The sequence below is a fragment of the Chelon labrosus genome, assembly GCF_963514085.1.
Source record: "Chelon labrosus genome assembly, chromosome: 14".
NCBI lineage: Eukaryota > Metazoa > Chordata > Actinopteri > Mugiliformes > Mugilidae > Chelon > Chelon labrosus.
Window position 1 is genome coordinate 26,483,620 of NC_140347.1, and position 22,562 is coordinate 26,506,181.

The 22,562-nt window shown below is 42.0% G+C and overlaps 1 protein-coding gene across 2 annotated transcripts in view; it reads left to right on the forward strand.

Moving 5' to 3' along the window:
- The window catches only part of nkain2 (sodium/potassium transporting ATPase interacting 2), a gene marked incomplete at both ends in the record, with an annotated part of 77,676 nt that extends 55,789 nt beyond the window's left edge, over positions 1-21,887 (forward strand). The window contains 3 exons of one of the 2 annotated variants that reach the window (XM_084559783.1): positions 1,671-1,871; positions 12,284-12,344; positions 21,802-21,887. In XM_084559783.1, the coding sequence (XP_084415909.1) occupies positions 1,671-1,871; positions 12,284-12,344; positions 21,802-21,887 (348 nt within the window). The remainder of the gene's footprint in view (positions 1-1,670; positions 1,872-12,283; positions 12,345-21,801) is intronic. The other variant, XM_084559784.1, reaches the window with a different exon arrangement.
- Positions 21,888-22,562: the final 675 nt, after the last annotated feature.

Below are 22,562 nucleotides of genomic sequence, written 5' to 3' on the forward strand. Positions count from 1 at the left end.
TCATTAAAAAGAGGAGCACAACAAGGGGAGATGGCATTAATCAGAGCTCTGCGCTAATGAGGCATTTACTCATTACGCTGAAATAGAGAGAGGTGAAGGAGGAAAAAGATGGGAGAAAAGAGGGATGGCGGGAGAAAGAAAGAAAGGAAAGAGAGGAAGTAATATAAATTAATAGAGTGAAAACGGAAAAAGAAAACTGAATGGATGAAGGTGACACAGTTAAGTGTGGATGTGGCATAAGGAGAAGAGAGACAGATAAAGATCAAGAAACAATGTTGACACAGATGTTGCTGTCTATTTAAGAGCGGGATCTCTGCGTATAGCTTTGTCTAAACATTTGTGTTCTTCAATGGATGAAGTGACTTTAACGCTGACAGTGAGGTCCTGTTGTCGCTTTTGATTTCATTTACGCTTTCAGCAGCAGCAAACTGCAGATTAAACCCTTTCTGGGAACGGAGAGTAATTGAATTTTGATAGACAAACACAAGATAATAAAAGACTTCTTTTGTAAAAACATGCACAGTAAAAGTGATTTTTGCTTTCGGCGTGCTTTTAAGGAGCGTCGAGCTCTTTAATTCGACTAATGGCAAAGCAATGCATGAGCAGACTTGTGTGTGTGTGTGTGTGTGTCAGTGGGCCTTACATCGGTGGAATGATCTATATCTCTCCTTGGTGAATGGAGTCGTTAATATGTGCATTATTTAAACCAAGATGACAGTCATTGAGGCACTTAGAATTAAAAAGGGTGAAGAGAAGCCTGACCAGAAGCTCTACATTTTGTAAGGGGTCAGCCTCACAAGCCATAGCTATGTGACTGAAGTAGACTGATAATAGCAGTGACTGTAGAACAACAAGACTAAATGCCCAAATCAAATGACGAGCACGTCACCTATGTCTGACTTTAACACGCCGCAAAGACTACAGCCAGTGAAAAACCACAAATGGGTTTCAAACTAGTGCCAATGCTACGAGCAAAATGCTACAATCAGCTGCTATTGTTTAGTTGGCAGTGTTTCCCATATTTCCGGGAAAAGTCACGGATCAACAAAGTCATTAGGATTCATCCTCTGCAATCCATCCAGTGTTGTGGAGACAATACTGTGGTAGCTTGAGTGACATTGCTGACATTCATCGAACCCTTGTGCTAGTGTAGCCAATGCACTCTGTGAGCTTTTCAATTTTTGATGGCTCCCAGAGGTTTTGTTTGTCCTGCACAAGAAAAAATAAATCAAAAGAACCTAAAACCACAACTGTGACTTGTAGTTTCTGAGCCTCCTGTGATTCTCTAACACAAATCCTCTCTTCAATATGCCTTACTGGATGTATGTACAACGTATTTTAATGCATGAAGAAAATGATCTCTCTCACATCCTCCCATTATTCTTTGCCCTCCTTTCATTATGGTCTGTATTTTACCTCTCTGCCTGTACATCAGATCTAATCTGAGTGATCCCAGATCCCTGGTATTATAAATCTGGCATCTATTTTTAGCGCAGACATCTCCTCTCTCTTTACGTCTTGCTCCCTGACTCGTGCCTGACGAACTGTTTGGTTTAATTAAAACTGGGTTAAAGTCTGCCCTGACATTCAGCCCGTCTCTGTATCGTCTGTCTTTGGGATGTAATTCAACTCTCTTTCTACCTTTCTGTGTCTCGCTGTCGTCTTGCCAGGACTCTGACCTTGTCCTGACGTTCAACCTGTCCATGCATCGCTCCTGGTGGATGGAGAATGGCCCAGGGTGCAGGGTGACACCCATCACCCCTCCCCCGTCCTGGGCACCCGAGGACCACCGATATATATCTATATCTGGCTGTCTGATGGATTTCCAGTTCATAGAGGTGGCTCATTCCTCGCTGCAAATACTGCTGGCTGTAAGTACTTGAGCTAAATATGTTTTTTTCTAGAATGCACTGTAATTTCAAACTCAAGTACCTGTGTGTGGTTTACAAACTCTAGGTTTGTGGCTTTCAAAGGTCTTTTAACTGATAGAATTTACCTGTGTTTACAACAGGTGTTACTAGGGAAACTGTGTTTGTTTTCGCATTTGTTAAAGTACTTCATAAGAGTAGTTAAACACTGAAATAAACTCAAATGTGCTTATTTGCTTTACAGTATAATTGATATAGTCCAAAACTAATGTCTGTGCACTGAGTATGTATCTAGAGTTAGCCCTGTTTAGCTTTAACATCCGGGGCTGAATAATGAAGCCAGTGCTCAAGTGCCAAAAACTGCAGTTCCTCAAATGACCACTTGAGGCTAGCTCCAAAAGCCAGTCAGTCCCCATTGACTTCCAAGTTAAAATGCCGACCTTTAAAACAGAAATAAACCAGTTTACAGAGTAGAGCAAAGGGTAACGTCGCTATAGCTCTATTTCTCTCCACGTCACTTAATTAGTATTAAGGCTAAAAGTTATTCATACTGAAGGGCATGATTGTTTTCAGTAGCAGGTGGGTGCTGTCACAGGTTGCTAGCGCCCTGCCTAAGTACTCACCCATCCACCTCATCTCCAGTCACGCTCTCACCCATTTGCCTGTTTTTGAATGAGTGGGGAATTAGGCGGAGTAAGGCATTGCCAAGGTGCCGCTGACTGGAGCCACCACAAAAGGGAGCTTCAGAACCACTGTTTAGGAGGTGATATCACAGAGGGTGTGTCTATCTTTATATAAAGTTAATGGCTTCGCCTGGCTAAGCAAACGAATAGCAGGATGGAGACACAGAAAAGCTCTGTACAATGAAAAAGCCTTCCAGGAAAAAAAAAATAATGTTAAAACATGTTAAACCTCTAAAACCCCACAAACTGTTAGATTTACATTTCATTTACGGTGCTGCATTGACAAACAAAGTACTCATTGGTCCTAACTAAAGGTTGTTAATAGGCTTACTGGTTTACTCCTTTCTATGCTAAACAATGGTAAGCAATACTAAACATGCAGTAACTCCAGCATTAAACCTAAAAAAACAGACTTAATCTTTAAGTTTCCCTTATCCCTTTATAAATCTTGTTATAGTCAGTGTGTTAACAGTCATTTAGCTATTTATGTTATGCCACTCAGCAAATCCAAATTATTTAACCAATCCTTTTTGTTTTTCTTGAGTCCTGACATTGTAAAACATTAAGTAATAAGTCTGGTTTGAGATTGTGTTGAGTGAAGCTTTTTTTTTTGTATGTCTGTGAATCAGTGACTTTGAAATCAATGTCGTTATTTAGCTGATGTACTATAGGGTTGTGCTCACTAGTACATTAAGTTTAATGTATTCCTAAGTGTATTACGACCATGCCATCGTCGTTGCCCACTGCAGTGGCTCAGGGAATTGTGGGTAATTGTGCAACTTTGTGGTATATGTTTTAGATTAAAATGAAGTATGTGGGCTCTGGTAGGTTAATAACTTCACGTCCTCATTAACGTACAAGGGCTGGATAAGCTGCTTTTGAAACCCTCTATCTCAGCTTTCTGTCTTATTTCAGCGATGTTACAGCTAGTTTCTTCTCTGTTTTCCTCCGCCCGTCTCTTGCCCTTGCCTTCTGTTTTTCTTCCTCTCCTGCGCTATCAAACTGTGATAATTAGACGCATCAGACGAGAGAACAGAGAGAGGAATAAAGAATGGGGATGAGGGAGGCCTGCCGCCTGTCATCTCAGACTCCTCTGTGCTGTGGCTGGGTGTGCACATACGTACGGATGCAGACGCGCTCGCAGTAAACAAACCAAGGCTTTAATGCAGCTGCGCGCATCATTACGCCAAGAGACAGCGAGAGAAGAAGATTTGGGAGAGAGTGATACTCCCTCCCTATGCCTGACTGTCCCCTCTCCTCATGCACTCTCCGTGTCCCTGTGTCGATCGATGGTGGTACTTATAATGTAGCTGAGTGCCAAGCCACCACACAGCTGTACCACTGTCTCACTGTAATTGGTGTGTGGAAACACTGTCATGCTCCATGAGCAACAGTCTGACGGGTTCGCTGGCTGACTGGCTGTCTGGTGCACTGTAATTGACTAAGTAAAGGGTTAGGGTTTGGTTGGGTTGTTGCCTGCGCCGGTTAGCTTGTAGCTGCACGATTAACTGATACTTAGCTGCGGGGGACGGGAGCATTTGCTACAGGTTTTCTTGAAATCGAGGCGTCTGTGGATAGATGGGATGAAATGAAGATATGAGCGGACAGTGTGTGGAGGAAAAACAGCGTCTGAGGGATTTCAGCTGCCAGGTCCATCAACATGTTTTTGTTTGGCTGGGTGGTCAGTTGGATACGTGATGGACTAGTTTGCCTGTCGCTGACTGCCTGATTTTGTCTACTGAAGTACAGATACGTGTGATGTCCAGACTGCACACCAAATCTTTTTAGTTATTCCTGCAACGGATAAGACAACAACTTGTTTTGCACCCAGCTTTGTCAGGTCTCCTACCATTATTTATATATTTCATGTAATGTGTACACTGACTTGCCAGTTTAGCAGGTACACTAGTGACAACAAATGCATTCTAATAAAACAGCCCTGCAATAAACCCTCCTTCACGACTGGTCTAATGTTCAATTTATGTTAAAACTCATCAGTCAGAAAGGTGATCATTTTGGAGAATGTAGTTTTTGGCATCGTTAACCTTAACTGAGGCTGTCAAAATAATAGAAACACGTGCCTGAAACACAATTCAATAGTTCTACAAACCACAGCCTCCAAAATTAAAACAGCTGAATCAACATCTCTCTCAGTTATTTTAAACAAATACTGGACGCCGCAACCTTCATGAAGCTACGATTTAGTGCAGGACATTACATCAGAATGTATTCAGTTTCACTAGCGTACCTAATGAACTGGCAAGTGAGCGTACGTTAAATTGTTAACAAATTTACACACGTGTAATATTACACGCTTACAGGCCGCCTGACTGACTGACTGACTGACTGACTGACTGACTGCAAATTACTGTGTTACTTTTGAAGAGCGGACTGCACAATTTCTCCACAATTTGTTCCACAGTGTGAATATCATCTGTGCAGAGACAGAGCTTGGGACTTCTCCAGGGAGATCTAGAGAGGGCTCAGTGAAATGTAGGCCATCACTGCCAGACTGAGCACTGTGGGGAAATGCACAAGCATGGCTTCTTTAATTACAATCTTCGGCTTTATTGTACCTGCTAATGGCGCAGACAAAGTGATAATTAGATTTTATTTCACGGCAACAACAAGAAAATATCCGAGACGTGGCTTTCTGCTGGCTCAGTGGTCCGCAGTGCTTGCCTCCGAGTCATTTCAGTGATTAGCATAACTTCAACCAAAGTGGAGGAACTAATCAGTGAAATCACCTACTGTTGTTCTTCGTTGGGAATAAAACCCGAATGCTCTCATGCCTCCGCCGCGTACAGCCGGGCAACCTTGACTGTGAAACATCATGCGTATGAAAATATTCATCCGCGATGCCAGCTTGTTTGCATGTTGCACCTTTTAAGAACACCGAACGAGCCGACTGAGAGAAATCACAACCACAATATCAACACCCGCAGTCAAATACGTCGTGCTCTTAATTGGCTCCTACCCTTTCTGGTGTGAAATCCAAAATGATGACAGTTCAGTCGAAAAGGCCTGAAACCAACAGGCGGTATCTTCTGAAAGTAATCTCTTCAGTTGCAGATAATTGCTAGACCTCGTGAATCCCTTTGTGTTGCGTTCACGGACTCGCATAGTTTACTTAATGATTCATCATTTCAAACTCATTCGATGCAGCGAGGCAACGACGCATCTACATCGTCGATTACAGAAATACGCTGATTTGCATGAAATGAGTCAATGCGTCAAAATTACTGTGGCTCTCGCTGCCGGGAATGTTGAAAATGACAGAAAAAGCCCAAACTCTGACGTCTGTGTGAGGGAAAAATGACTGCAGCACAACCGCTGTCCACACGCATCTTCTAGCTCTCCAACCAGTTTTTGGACTTTTACAGTCATCGTTAGTTGGTGTTCAGTGTCTGGGAGTCGTTGTAATGTCCTAATCTGTCGTTTTTCACACAAGAACTCAACAAAGACTCTCCAGAGCCGATGCCACTGGCTGGTACGGCAACCCAGTTTTCTAGTGCATTTGCAAGCCATAAACCGTTTCCGCGCATATAAAGCCAAACTATGGAGATTTCAATTAATGTTGCGCCCTAAGTGGGTGTAAGTAACCTTTTACAGATGAATAATACAAGTGCATTTCCAATTACATTCAGCGCCATTGGAGTTAAATTATACACAACACTACTGTATGTGTATGCTAATTAATCACAGAATACAGCAAACAACATCTTTCCTAATCAGGGCTACACCGCATAAAGCTTCCCTCGTATGATAAATAGTATCATTAGGTGAAAGTTAACGTCTGGAATGGTTTATTCCTTCAAAAAGTGTCACGCAGAAATACGTTAGTGTGGGAAAAAATGTGAGAACGAAATTTAATGGTACAAGTTGTATTTGTTATTTAGTGCTGATTAGTTGGCTCCCACAAAGAATTGATGGATAAATTAAAAAGATAGTCAGTAGATTAACAGAAAAAAATATTAATTACTGGTAAAAATCACTGAGGCCAGAGCAAAGTGGAAGCATAATTTGGATCCTAATCCATTCGCTTAATCTATTAGAAATGGCCTCAGCCAATGATGCCATGATAGGGCCGAACTATATTCACGTGAGCAAAGCAGCTATTTTTATTCAAAGATCTGGGAAGAGAACGGAAAGAATCAGAACAATGCATCAGAAGTGAGTGACAGTCAACCACTGCAGCCGTTGCGCCCCACAGCACTAATCCCATTGTTTGCTGAATAAGTCAAATCTCGCATTTTTGTTATTGTTGTTTCGAATTAAATCAGGTGACTCTAAAAATTCAATTAAACAAAAGCGTGCCGCATCACTGACAGCTGCAGGATTCACGCATACGAGAAATGACATCAGATGTAAACACTCATCCTCTGAGGCTGAGCTTTTACTTAATTCGTGGTTCATTTGTTGTTGCTGTAAAATGTGCGTAGTTCTGCAGAGGCATCAAACAGCTCAAACAAATGCAGATGAAAGTGATTAGATGTAATTATTGATTGTTGCATTACGGTGATTTTTCTGCAAAGCTCCGGCTGACAAAATGTTTTCATCACAAATAATTTACACGGCGCATGAGACGGGAGCGGAGCGCTAGTTTGAGTTTAATCTGGCATCATCAGCACGTAAACAGATTTAATCCAGTGGTTGTGACACCTTCATCACAGCACAATTTATCTGCAGTGGGGTGACACAGGCGTAATGGATTCTCACACTGGAGATGAGTTCATTTTTCATCACACACTAATGCATCCAGCACACAGCTAGCTGATAGCAGATAGAAATCAACTCCACAATTAAGATCCAACATAAACATTGTGCATGTTGTGAGACTAAAGAAACAGGGAAGGAGACAGAATGATTATGGATCGAAATAACAATGTGATGTTGTTAATGCTGGCTATAAATTAACCAGTGAGCTGTTCACTTTACTTTTTTTTTTTTTTTCTTTTTTTTTGTCAAGGGAGAAATGTATTGCCGTCAGCATTTTCTGCTGCATTCATTTTGGCATTATGCTCTCCTTCCTCTCTGGTGGAGGACAAACCGCATCACTGGGTGACTGACCTATAAATGCCCTCCCCTGGCATCTGTCCTTGCTTCTCTAAAAGGTCACAGTCCCTCATGCGCTCCCTGTCCTGTCCCCTTTTTTTTTTCCCCGCGCGGTCGCAGGACATGCAGATCACACACTGAAGATTCCCCTTCCTTTTTGAACACCAGCTGTCTGACATTCAACTAATTTCTCCTGCGCTGCTTTCCAAACTTCCAGGTGTTATCAGAATCCCCGCTAAGGGACCTGATTACTGTAGGAATGAATGATGACTCTGTTATCTTTCAGTTTAAATTTAGTTTTAGTTCAATCTTTTCTTCTATTTTAGTGAATTCCTGAGCATTTTTGCCAAAGTATCATCTGTACTATTGTTAGGGTTTGCCATCAAATGTAGGAGTACAAATAACCGTAGGATCCCATTTTAAAAGTGTACGGTTCTTTACATTGTATGATTCATAGCCATGCTAGCTGTGTGGATATATGGACTACTGGTCAGACAATCTATGCTTTTAATCCAGACTAAAATATCTCCACGACTTTTGGATCGGATAGTTGGATAGATTGGCGTGCACTTGGGCGCAGGCATTAATGGTAACGCTCAGGGGAAGACTCCTCATGACTTTGGACAATCTTGTACAAGATGGTGATGCACTATTTTTCTCTTAAAAAGGTCTCAGCCCAAATACTGGCTGGCCAATGTACTGCCCTGTATAGAGTAGATACAGTCTCTCAGAGCCTCTAGCATGGTTTTAGAGTCAATCCAAATTGTTTGTTACTAGACACACGTTCGGATACACCCGGCAACTCGTTTGTCGTTCATCATATCTATATCTTTCATTCCATCCATCGTTTAAAAACTCAAGACATCTATTCACACTAACAGTTTCACCTGTGTGCAGTTTAGAGTTGCCATTTCAGATGGTTTCCCACTGGTTTGCACGACTCCGCTAACTGGCAGGTATAAACCCAGGAAGGTCTCGTTGCATCTTGTGTGTTGACAGCACTTACCATTAAAACACCCAGTTTGCTTTAAAATCACCTAATTACCCACACTAATCTGGTATTAAGGCCAAATGGGAGCCATGAAATAAATTTACCAAGAAGCTGTAGATAAACTTCAAAGGTTGGGGTAGGAAACGTGGCTGTGAATGCCTGTCAGTATTCCTCGGTAGGAAAGCGCACGAATTGGGAAGATGTTATGAAACCAGAAGGTGTAAATTCAGTGCAGCTAGTCCACTTTACAGTCATTATCATTGCAAACATTTGTTCAGAACATTCTGTTCAAACTCTGAAGGGGAAAAATGTCACAGTCAAATGCAGTGGCAAGAGAAGAACATGTGCATTTGACAGTTTATTACCCATGCCTTTACCTTTCTCCACCTTGGGATAATGCCACCAGGTTTTACTGACTTACTGCTGCATAACTACATTTGCAGTGTTTACCATGGCAACAGGCACCTGCTGTGCGGTAGGTTTAAGAAATGGGATGAACACTGTCCTCTGCCTCCTGGGATTGTGTGTGCCACTGTGGACATAAAGATCCATAAAAATGGTTTCTGCTCTGAATGAGCTACCCGCCGCTGTGAGGTGAAGTGGTGAAGCTGTACAAGTTATTGCTTGTCAGGCTGATCAGGGCAGGGATCCTGTCTGAGTCGAAGTGGTGCTATTTCCATTTCCACTCGTCACACCGAACACCCTTCAGTTTTTTTGAACCAGGTAACCTTAATCCTCAGACGAAATGAAAAAAGGAACCAGTGTCTGTCTGAGAAAGCGCGGAGAAGCTCACTTGAATTCAGTCCATATAAATGCAAACGGAAGCCGAGCAGCAGAAACGATGGACAAAGGGAGAGGCTACGTTTTTCTCACACAACGCAAACTATGGTCAGTCACCATTTTGTTAGTTCTTGTCGGGTTCTCCAGCTTCCTCCCACCGTCCAACGACATGCTCTTTAGGTTCATTGGTGATTCTAAATTGGCCGTAGGTGTGAGTGTGAATGGTTGTCTGTCTCTCTGTGTTAGCCCTGCGATGGACTGGAGACCTGTCCAGGGTGTACCCCGCCTTTCACTGATGACAGCTGGGATAGGCTCCAGCCCCCCCTCCCGCGACCCTCCAGGGGACAAGCGGTTACAGAAGATGAATGAATCATGAAGATGAATTAATCCATGAATTCTCATTCGTGCTTGGCTTAAAAAATGTATTTTTTCAATTCCAGTCGATATTCAGTTGAAACATGTGACATCGATTAATAAAATCCTTGGATACATTTTCTTTTTTTAAATGTACACCACATTAAAAAAATCTCGCTGTGCTCTCTCGTGCCTAGTTTTGAGATTGAGATCAGTAGACATGTTGGGGACATCCAAAACATGACAAGTGAATAACTCTAAGAGCACTCTCAGGCCTGAAAGCTGATGTTTGGTACCACCTTGGATTTAAAAAGTATGATGACAAAGAAGAGCTGGGCAAAGGTAAAGCTGTTTGTTAAATGTAGCTTAGATTCATAAAACGTGTTTTGAAATGGTTTTGCCCCTTTAACATAAGATACTTCAATTTTAAAGGCTCATGAGCAGCATCATCCAAATATCACTACAGGCAGCAAGCGTACTCACACCCAGCAATAAACAAGATAAGGCTCACACACACACACAGCCTCATAGCTGATATCGGTGCGCCGAAGCTATCTTATTTGGACTCCTTCACTTGAGGAGGAGATACGATCGGATTTATTGTAAACAGGATATTATGTTTACATGCAGCGACACCGAAACGGAATGCTGGAGTTTCAGGAATATTAACAGGATATTGATGTGGGGGGGAAAGGCGCTCTTGTCAAAGCTGATCAAACGTTCTCTGTCGCTCGGTGGGCACGGCTCTCTGCACCCTGTTGAGTCAGTCGCGCTAACAAAACTGCACCCAAAAGTCATTTTCAGAGGCAATGAGCCTGCAGAAGACGGAGCGCTGCCCGGATCGGTTTTTACTCCGTGTGTCGGGAAACTCCACAAACTCCGGAAAGTGCACCATTTTGACTTTGTAATGTTAAAAGTCTCTTTCAAGTGAATAACATATGAAACACACACATTTCAGCTGGACTGGCAGCTGCGGGCTGAGGTCAACTTAATCTTTTAGAATATAAGCTGCTGTCAATGGTAGTGACAGCTGAAATGTTGCAGCCCATAAAGTTTATCAGCATCTTTGACCAGTGGTAATTTTTCAAGGCATATCTGCTACATAAAACACATTGATTTTCTCATCATCGCTGATCCCCGTGCTGATGTCGGCAGCATTGTCTACTCTAGCACTGGGCTTTAAGTAAATTCATCCCCCGCGCGGCAAAACACTGTATTTCTGTATTTCTTGTTTATTTGTCAGGGGCAGAGGAGAGAAAATGCAGAAGTGGTGAAAGAGAAAAGGGACCGTATTGGGACACGGGGGCAGGAATACAAGGAAGGAAGAAGACAGGAAGCTGGAAGGAAATAGCGAGAGAGCATGAGAAGCGGTGGGAGGCGAGAGGAGCTCTGGGAGCTGAACATTATTTAGACTAAATGAGGTCAAGACCTTGAGGTATACGCTGAATCTCAAATGTAGCTGCTCACATTTGCAGCTGGCTGTGTTTGTGTGTGTGTGTGTCGATGTGTGTGTCCACGTAGTCAATAGAATACCAACCAGGTCAATGTCATTTTCCCCCACACTTTAAGCCTCATTTTAGCAATAAGGCTTCCTTTTCCAGGCTAATATGTTAACTTAATGCCTCGCGCAAACACACGTGTACCTCCATCACTGCTTGCTCCCATCCTCCTCACGTCCCACGTTTCTTTCTCTCTTTACCTCCTTTCCCTCCACTATCATCGCGGGGTAATAAGGTCACCGAAATGCTGACCTTACGCTGACTGCACCCTCCCCGCACCCTCCCGCACCTTTGCTCCAATCGGCCGCCTCCTAACGGTCGTCTTGGAAACAGACAGCCAATGAGAGAGCGGACGGGAGAGCAAAGGTGCTGGACGGCTGTATCACTGTCTAAACATCACACACTTGTTTAACGCTTTCAGTTCCTGGTCGCGGCAGAGCTGCTGCGGCGCTTCCTTTTGAGTGTTTATTATTTCAGGTGAACGTGAACGCCCTCAAACGCACGTGCGAGGAGGCAAGGGAGAACGGTGTGAGCCGGGCGCAGCAGAGCCTTGCCCGAGTGGCGCGGTGTGAGCTTTTCATTTTGACGGCGGCGACAAATCCAGAACTATCTGCCTCGACATCGTAATACCAAAGCAATAAGCGGAGCTGAAAATTCAATTTCAGTGATCACAATCTCTTAGCTTATGTTTACCCACAGCGCTACTGTGGAGACACGCTCGTGGCACTTCTCTTTTTTTTCCATATATTTATGTATAAGAGTTGAAGACATGCATTGAAACAGTGAAAATGTGCACTAACCTTGTGGTTGTCATTGACGATGCCAGAAATGTATGTGTGTGTGTGTGTGTCCACTGATTCAAGTGCTCTATTTTGGAGCAAAACACCACAGTGCTGTTCTGCTCCACTTCCACCAACACCTGTTTTCTCTGTCTGTTCCAACTATTTGTTCAATGTCTCTTCTTCCTCGCTTTTCTCTCTCTCTGTCTCTCTTTTTCGTTTTTTGCACAAATAACAATCTTCCTCTGTTTTTGGCTTTTCTCTTTGTCTCTAGCTGGTGGGGTTTATCTACGCCTGCTACGTGGTCAAGCTCATTTCTGAAGAAGAGGATAGCTGTAAGTACACACACACAACACACACACACACACACACACACGCACACACACACACACACACTGATCCTTATATTTTTTTTAGCTTATTTAATCATCTGTTTGAACAGAGAGACTTGTGCAGAAGACCTAAGCCCAGCAGTTTAAATGTGGGCAGGCACAAAATTTACACACATATCAAGCAGAGCAGCTGCAACTGGAATTGCAAATACCGGAGCAAAAAATATTTAAAATATTCACGTGTCCATTTTAGTTTCACTGTTTTGCAGCTGATTTGTTCTCTCTGATTCAAATTAGCCCGTTGCTAGAGAGAGAAAACACACACAAAAGCAAAAACACAGTGCCCCATTCAGGCACGCAGCACAGGCTTCTCATTTCCAGCCAGCTGAAATGACTGCAGCTGGCAGATTTGATCAGCCGCTGCTAGCTAGCTAATTAGGCTAATTAACCTGAGTTGGATGAAAAGGACGTTTGACTTCTCGACATTTCCAGAGTACTCCTTTAAAATGGGACCCCTGCTTGTGCGCGTGACGGCTGCATATGTGATGTACAGCTGAAAGACTACCGAAACATTAGCATCCCTGCCAGTCGGCGATCAGCACAGAGGACATGTAGAAACAGCATCGTTCACAGATTACAGTGTAGAGCAAACTGGTCCTGGTATAATCGAACACTTCCGCGCTGCCCAAATACATCTCACACCAAATAAGAAGAAACCTTGAAGCCAGTCTTTTATGAAAAAATAAAGATTAAATAAAGCTTGCTCTGCTCACAGAAGTCTGAACATGACAAACCATTTGTGTCTCTTTCCAGAGGTCAGACCAGACCAAGACCTGAAGCAGACCAAAAGTTTTACTCATTCAGAGCCCATATTCCCAGTGATGAAGTCTGGATTAACCACTAATTAATGTTTTGATGGGGTACTAATATGCGGCGAAGTTGTGTTTGTCGCTTCCAGCTGTTAGTAGTCGTCTTTTCTCTGATTTTATTAAGTACCTGCAGCATCACACAGCAGCAGGATCCCAATGAGCAGTGTGCATTTTTTGCATGCGCCACTACAGGAGTAACTTCATTAACTATTTAAAACTATTAATTATCTCGCACGCAGGGACGGGGCGGGTCGGAATGTAACGACACATGATAACAGTTGCACTGTCTCACACAGAGTTTATAAGTTCACAGCTTTTGGGACATTTTCATTTTATTGTTATTTTACAGCTACATTAAGTGAAGTCATAAATATTTTTTCTGACATGTCAGGTTTATTATTACAGACTGCTGAAAGTTGACAGTGCTGTTATCATATTGTCGTGTTATATGCGCTTAGCTTACTTACTTTCACAACTTTAAAAAACTAACTACTTTAGCAGTAATGCAAAATAACTCCTTATAATCATCTGATTCAGTGCATTGCATACAATTCATTTTAGGTGCATTAAATCCAGAATAACAGGCTTCGGCTGCGGTGTTCATAATGTGCAACCATTGTACGATACAATAACTGCAATCAAATAACTATTTCACTTATTTTGAAATTTCGGTCTCCTTTCAAAGCAGCAAAATGGTCAATTACCCTCTCAGTGAAATCCTACATGTGCCACACTAGTTTCCTTTCCGTGGAGAGCATGGCCAGTGCTTCTTCGTTTCACAGGAATGCCTTGATTGCTAGCAAATTGGCTGTTGCAGCAATCGAAACGTAAAGCAGGTTACATAACGATTAGTTCAAGCCCTCCTGGAAAGTCATTCAGAAGAAAACAACCTTCACATGAGAGTGTATGAGAACGATCCAGGCTCTGTGGAACACAACTAGACACTGATTGAACATTCAGATGCACAGGTACTGACAGCTAGCCAAATACTGTGGTTGAATGTGGTAGAAAAAATCCCTTTCTTTCATTCTTCCTTTGGCAGGACCTCACTGCCCCATTGGAATAACCACCCCTGGTTTGAGCAGACATTAGCTAGTCGTGAACTCTTCTTTTTCTTTCTACCTATAACCCATAAATGATTGTAGTTGCTATATTTATGGGTTTCTTCCTTGGCATGGCTACAAGTAGTCAAAGGAGCTCCCATGAGACTGGATAAATACTTAGTTTAATCTCTTCCTTACACTTTGTATATTTGGGTTTGGAAAGGTTAGAAATATACCACCCTTCTGATTCTTTTAAATGTCAGTTGTTGCTCCGGCCGCTTTAGAAATCCAAAGGTTGACAGACCTGCTGTTCTTGGTGTCGGTTGCTAAGCTCTGCTGCACACTGTTTGGCGAGCCTTAGTGAATGACCAATTTGTAACGTATTTGGTAAAGTAGAAGCCAGGCTTGTAAAGTAAATCCAATCTGTTCCCCTTTCAGTTCCTTCCTCCCTGGCGCGTTCACACGCTTTGCAACAAAGCAGCAGGTTTGAATGAAGTCATTTCGGATGAGGGGGTTTTTACTAACATTTCACCAATGGAATTCAAAATGAAACGTGTAGCCTGAAGGTCTTCCAGCCAGGCTCATTCATTTACTGTAGCACGCGGAGGGAGAGACGACAGAGAGAGAGCGAGTGAAGATGAAGATCAAAGTTGCCTTTCCTTCGTACTGTAGGGCTCTCCCACATACTTAACCACCATCACCAAGCAACCAAGCAAGAAATGTCGATCGAAGCAAGCTAAAGGATGTTCACAAATCCATTCATGCATCATTTGTCTTTATTCAGCCTTTTATCAGCGCATCAATTCATCAGGACAACCGTGCTGATTGTGAAGTGTGCAACTTTTACAAAAGCGGCACTGTAAGCCTTTTAGTAAGCATTTTAACAAAGCTAGTTGCATGTGAGCCCTTCACACACGTTGAAAATGAAGCAAACTGACATGTTAATTCTGTGATTTAAGTGCGCCGTGCGTCTGTGTGCATTAACTTGTAGGAGCCCATTTACCTGAGGCCACCAGTTTAGTTATTCCATTAAAGCGGGCGCAGCCGTTCTTCCCCGCGATCGATACCCAAGCATGTCTTATTCAACACTGAGCAGAGGATGCTGTTTGCTAACGCATAAATATTGATAGGTAATAAATGCAGACTGGATCGGAGGAAATAGTTTGAAGTGCTGAGACGAGACACATTTCCCTGCCCTCGTTCCCACTCGAAGCAGATTCAGGGCTGAGACCGACAGGAAATGATGTAACTGTGGGTCAGCACCAAGAGGCTCTTCATGTGACAAACATGTCTCCGCGTTCAATGAGGTCACAGTAAAATATTAAATCACAGCATTATTAAAGTTGCAGCTCAGAGAAGTGGAACGCCGTATGTATCCCACTTTAATGGAGTATAATTGAGTTTCTGGGGTTATTTTTGAGGTGAGAGTTTTTTAGCACTGCATTTTAATAAGCTGTGGTGATGACAGTAAGCCTAAAATGCCACTTTACCTCTGCCTCCATGTCTGAATAATTAATGTCTAACAGTTATTATTTGGCCTTTCCTTAACTGTTGTGTTTTGGCCCTTGGCTCTGGATGCTGCTCATTTCTGCTTATTTTGCACCTCAGGAGAGAGCTCGGTAGAACTAGCAGCTAAGATGAGTATGTTGGGTATTGATGGTAGTGTTGCTCTGCTTAGTGATGGGAAACAATGCTGCTTAAAACAAGCATTTGTTCAGCAAATGCTGAAATCTCAGAAACATGTCTAAAATGATGACATTTACCTGCAGCTTCCTTCCACGAGTACATGACTTTTCTGCTCAAATTACAACAGTCTGGTTATATTCAGCGCTCACCCTTGCCTTTATCATTGGTTTGAAGTGGCTCGGCTTGAAAAAAACACAATGCTGTGACAGTCATGGGGTTGTTTTCTTTGCTTATATGTTGCCAGCACTGTCAGGGTAAGGCCTTTTTATGCCTCTTTGCCAGTGACAGTCATGCCTGGAGACGTATTGTGTTTTTCATACACAATATGTCCTTCCAGTTTTTGTGAACGCAATGTCTCAGGAACAGCTCGAGGAAATTTCTTAAAAATTGACACAAACGTCCACTCAAGGATAAACTGCCCCATTTATGCGAATGCAATATGTTGAGAACCTATTAATGGAATTTATTAAAATTTGCCAGAAATACTCAAAGATGATTGTGTAAGATGATTTCACATACATGTCTAGTAGGATTGAATGAAGAACCAATGACATTTCATATCCAAAATATTAAGGGTCAACTTTATAAATATTTAATGATAAAAGCTGGACACAGGAAGCACATTAGGAAACTAAAAAAGCCCAAAATGAAACACAGTGAAGAGAAGACGAAGTAAAAAGTCCAAATCACAAAGAACTAACTAAACCTAGAAACTAATGGTCAACATAAGATTAAAAAACTACAAGTAAAACTTAAGGAGCTCAAAAGGCAAGAAATGCAACAGAGGACATCACAGGAGTCCAAAACGAGGTGAACAGACAAACTGACAATGACTTGAGAGTCTATACACATTAGGGCTTGAACGGCTTCTGATTTCTTAAAGTCGACTAATATGTGGTGAAAGTCGAGTCGACATCTACTAGTTGATGATGTCACACATAAAAACCCAGTAGAAAGTAATGCTTTGCAACAGTGAAATCTATATTCTTGACCTGAATACATACTGTACCATCTCACACAATAGAAGCTATGAGGCTTTTCTGCAAGGTAATTGAAGCTTGAACATGGGCTGCTGTCAGACTTAGCCCACGTCAGCACCATAAACACCATCAGTCTAACAATTCTAATGTAATATTCTCGCTCAGTAAACTCTCAGGTCTGCCCATAACTTCCGTCTCTCGCATGGTGCATTAACTGACATCAAGGACAGAAAACACACCCTACAACCACAGCAACAATGTCAACTAATAGAACACAACAGAACTGAACATAAACACATGAGCTTATTAATACTGTGAGCTGCAGATATGTTTGGCCTGTATAAAAGACACCGTCAATAGCGTTTAATAGTACTTCACAGCATGTTGTAAGATCTCTGAGTGTATCTCCGAAGCCTTTTCCATGAACAGCAGCAATGAAAATCACCAACAAATTGTTGATTAGCAGCCTAATTCTCCCTGTTATCGCAGGACGTTTAGCAAAGTTGTTAACTGACCGCTGACCAGAGGATTTGGACCGTTCCTCTGCTAGTGTTAGCGGATGCCTTTTCATACGAGAGTGTAATGCAGTAGTTGTATTTCAGACTGACTTACATATTCTGCATGTCACGGTAGAATGGGCTTCATCTTTAGTGAAGTTTTTCTACACACTTGATGAACCGCATCCACCTGTCTTCTACAAGGCGCCCGTGTTGTTATTGTCACCTGATCGGCGACTAGTCGACTTCCTGCTTAAAGCGTCATAGCACAGCAGTAAAGTCGACTAGTCTTTACACACACACGCAGTGACTTACTGAGAAGCCTACCCAAAATACACAAGAAATATGTAAAACAGGAACTCTAACACCTTAACACATTAACATTTTGTTAAATTCATTATAAGTCTTCACTGCATACACCAATCAGACATTATGTCCCTCCAAAACACAGTGTCCTGTGGTGTCTGGCAACAGAATGTTGTTAGTGGGGGCCTTTGGGTCATATCGGTTGAGGGGAGGGGCCTCTGTGGATCATCCCACAGATACTTGATCAGTTTGGGATCTAGTGAATTTGGAGGCCAGGTCAACACCTTGTGCTGTTCTTCATATTTTTTTAGTTGTTCCTAAACTGTTTTTGTGTGTGTGTCAGGCTGCATCCTGCTGGGGATGGCTGCTGCCATCAAGGAGTGTCATTGCTATGGGGTGGGGGTGTCTGGTCTGGTCATGAATGCCAGCTCCAATAGTTTCCCAGCAGAACACTGAATTGTCACAAGATGATCAATGTCATTTACTTCTCCTGTCAGTGGTCATAATGTTGTGGCTGATCGATGTATGTTACTATGACTGATTTGACTGATTGGTGGACACATACAACCACAACCACCTGCGTGTCTCAGCTAACCATCTATTTATACTGTTTTTAAAACCACTTAAAAGTAATGAGAGCTGTAGCTTATTTTAGCGTACACTGAACAGGAGGCAGGGTACACCCTGAACAGGTTGCTAGTCTATCACATCGCTAACACATGTTGACAAACACTTTCACACTCACATTCACACCAACGGGCAATTTAGAGCTTCCATCCTTTGGTTTGTGGGAGTAAAACGGGCTCGCTAAGGAAATTCATGCAGACGCGAGTAAAACCTTCAAATGCTACACAGATGAGAAACAATAAGCTGCGTTGACGATTTTAACACCTCTCAGGCAGTATCAGAAGGAATCAGGATTTAAATCGAGGCTTCTGGCCACTGTTAATGCTTAATAAATACAAACGTGTGTCACATGTGTCATTTTCGTGTACCAAAAAGTACATTTTCTCCAAAATAATTTTGGGATCCATTGTAATCTTCATGTCGCTGAGCCTTAAGTTGTGAACATGGCTGCAGCAAGCACTGTGTGATAATGCGGTCTGGGAGAATAAACAATAATCAGGGAGCTTTGTAGAGAAATGCGCCTTGGGTGAAGAAACTAATACTCGCTGAGGACCGATGAAGATTTTGAGTTGCTGAGGAAGCTAATTACTCTGATAATTATTCTGTGCATGTGTTCGTGCGTGTGTATGTGTGTGAGATTAATCATCGTAGTCTTATGTGTCTCACTGCTACTCGAGTTTATCAGACGGATTTTTATCACACATATCTGTGCACCCAAACAACACATACAAATACAAACCTTAATATAACTAAAATAAAATGTAGATGATCAGTCTTTGCGTAAGTTAATAGGAGACATTCAGATATTTTAAACATTAACTAAAATATATGTTTGTAAAAAAACATCAAATCTCAGTCTTGCAGGTTTGCTGCTGGCGCCTCTTAAAGTTTTTACGCGTTCTGGGGAAATGTGGAAACGTGTTCTTACGCATTCATTGGACAATCCCCGAGCCTCATAAATAACATATCTGACTTTTTAAATTGGGCCTCCACAGCTTGACAGGCAGCACGCTGACAAGGTTAGAGGCTCCATTTCCTCTTGTGTTCAAAGGGTCGAGCATGGCACAAACTCTGCTGAGACTATTTGACTGCAGCATGAATCAGCAGGATACCCTTACCGTTCACACCAGCCCGCTCTCCCACAAAACGATCCACACAAAGAAGGAATGCATCAAGCACCGGCGGAGGCTCTGCATTGTCTGACTGAACGGCCATAATGAGCCGAATGGCCATAAAGTACTGGCGGTAAAAGTGCTAATAGAAAAGGAAAGGTTGCCCTGTTGCGTGGGGTTATCAAACTTGTACATGTGTACAATGGGAAAAATGGGAAAGCTGAGCAGATAATGAAATTTAATGGTTTGATGCGGGATTTTAACAGAATTAAGCAAATGAGACAGGTGTGTGAAGACAGATGAATGACACTTGAAAGCGTGAATAATTTCTATTTTCATATTGTATTTCCCCATTGATAGTTTTTTTTTTCTTTGGTTGATTCCACTCTGATGATGAATAAGCCAGCTGCTTGTTAACCACTTGGCATAAAAATAGGAGGTCTCTGTCAAAAACAAATCCATCTTCCATCACCTCTAACACTTCCTGATATACACATTAGATCTTAGCTGTTTGATCCATACACAAAGCATAATGTTAATGCTAGTATTAGCGAATTTACAAGTTTATTTCACCTGCACCAAGCTAGAAGATAGTTCTATTACGTCAATCCATGTCAAACCACAAACTGCTGCTTCTGTGTGGATGTTGAGATATAACATGTTTAGATAGCTGTTCCCTCCACTATTTATTCTCAACAAACGAGCTGCTGGTTCCAGCCAAACGAGTATTCCTCTGGGAATAAATAAGGAAGCCAAGAAGAAAGGGTCAAAAACTGTAGTTCCTCAAATGTCCTCTTGAGGCTGGAACCAGAAGCGAAACAATATCCATGTTAAAATGTCCAACTTCATAGCAGAAATACACATGATTACAGTCTGGTACAAAAAGTGTTTTTTGATCTCTGTGGCCAATTTTCTCATTCCTGACACCTGTACAGTTAATTTTTATATAACACACCTGTTTAATTTATATCAAACCTTAAAGGGGAAATACCGTTTTTTAAAACCTGGACCTTATTTCTGGCATAAAATACGATCGTTTACTCACTGATATAACTTTGGTGTTATTTGGAGTCGTTCGGACGATATTTACATCCGCGTATATCCATATAGTTGGAGTGACTGGGGGACTGGGGCATAGCAAAATATTGGTGAAATGAACGAGTTTCACGGCAGATAATGCTTTATTTAGAGGCTGCATTTCGGTGCCCCAGTCACTCCCACTATATGGATATACGCGGCACTCCGCTGGATCTAAATATAAAAAAGTTATATGGGTGAGTAAACAATCGTATTTTACGCCAGAAATAAGGTCCAGGTTGTAAAAAACAGTAGTTCCCCTTTAAAGTAAAGCATCATTTAGGGCGTGTCCGCTTTAAGCAACAGCTGCATGGCGTTACAGGTCACTGGTACAGCTGTCACCTGCATAGTTGTTTGCTTGATTTTAATTAGTCAGGACTTCCAAGATGGCGACAGCCAGATCCACCGCACTGAGCTTCAAAACCGCTCTTCAGGAACCTAACCCCAACCCTGGGCAATGACACCGAGGGTTCATCCATCTTTATAAATAGTCATTTGTGGTGGTGTCAATGTGTTCATCAAAATAGTACATTTTAAAATATTTACTTTTTCTAATGTTAATATGTATACAGATACTAATCAGTGCTTGTTCTGGAAGTGAAAATGTCAGGCTGTGTATTTTGGTTGCCGCATTGTGAAATGTAGACATGTGTCTCTGTTTATTGCAGGTTTAAGGTAAACCCATCGCTACGTTTCATCTCTGCAGTGACACATAAATTCTACATTGTACTTGATGTTAGGAAATCTCACTGAATAAATAAGATCGTATGCTACTGATCAAGGAGGAGACGTACACTTTTATGAGCCCCACAACTTCAAAGTTAAGAAAAAAAAAAAAAAGAAACACCTTCCTCTCTTTTAAAAGTCTAGGCTCTCTGCCTCAGTCTGAGGAAAGCAACCACCTGCTGGCAGCTTGGGAATCTGTGGAGCCACATCCTAGATAATTTAGGAGTTAAGCATATTCTCAAAGCATAAATATAACGCCGCATAAGTCCTAGTCTTCCTCCTAAAAATAGATTTAGATTTGCATTACAGGATTTTCATACAGTCGAGACCAGGTTTTTTACTGGAAGCTGTTTCATGCTTACAACCCTGATTAGCAGCAGGAGCAGCAGTAGCGGTGGTTCAAAATGTACCGTTGAGTCCTCTGTAGGTGTAGGAGGCCTAGAGCTATGAATCATCTGTAGTGGGAGGTTCCCAGTTGATAATCGCAACGACATGTGCTTTTTCTAATTGTTTTTTTTTTTCTTTTTTGTTTTGCAGTTGATTTTATAGGAGGGTTCGACTCGTATGGTTACCAGGGGCCTCAGAAGACCTCCCACCTCCAACTACAACCCATGTACATGTGAGTATAATCATGCTCTGCATATCTATCTACAAATGCCTTGCTGAAATGCTTTCATGATGATGGTGTGATATTAATCCTCAACATCAGTCATACACATGTAACATATGATAGCATATGCTTTGCTAAATTGTGATCAGAAATCTTATCTTCTATTCCTCTCTGGTGTATTAAATTTCCCCAAAGCAAAAGAAATACAACCAAGACCCTAAGTGTATCCCCGCCATCCACAGCAAACTGTGTTTACGAGCTCATTTTCACTTGGGTTTGATATCATGAATTCCGCAGAGGATGATATAAGCGCATTCTCGCTGTATCAGCATAAAGGTTCTTATCATTTACCAGCCCAAGGTCTCATCAGTTATCACTGTAGTGCTGCTTTTATCACTCTCCCTCACGCGTAGCGTATAAAGGTGATGTATGTTATGACTGTTTTTGCCGAAGCTGGTTTTCATAATTAGTTCCTGATGAAGTATATTTTTTTTTTGTGGAAGCTTTTGTTCCGTGTATTTTTTTAGGATAGATTCTAGATTAAACAGTGATTTTCTGAAATCAAAAGAAGGGTTTCATCAAGATCCTCAGCCGTTTTTAGGTTCAGGAGCCAATATGAAATCACAAAAATGACTCCCTGCACCAGCCTCACTGTCTCTCTTTGTCCTGGGGAAGGCGCTAAGCAACA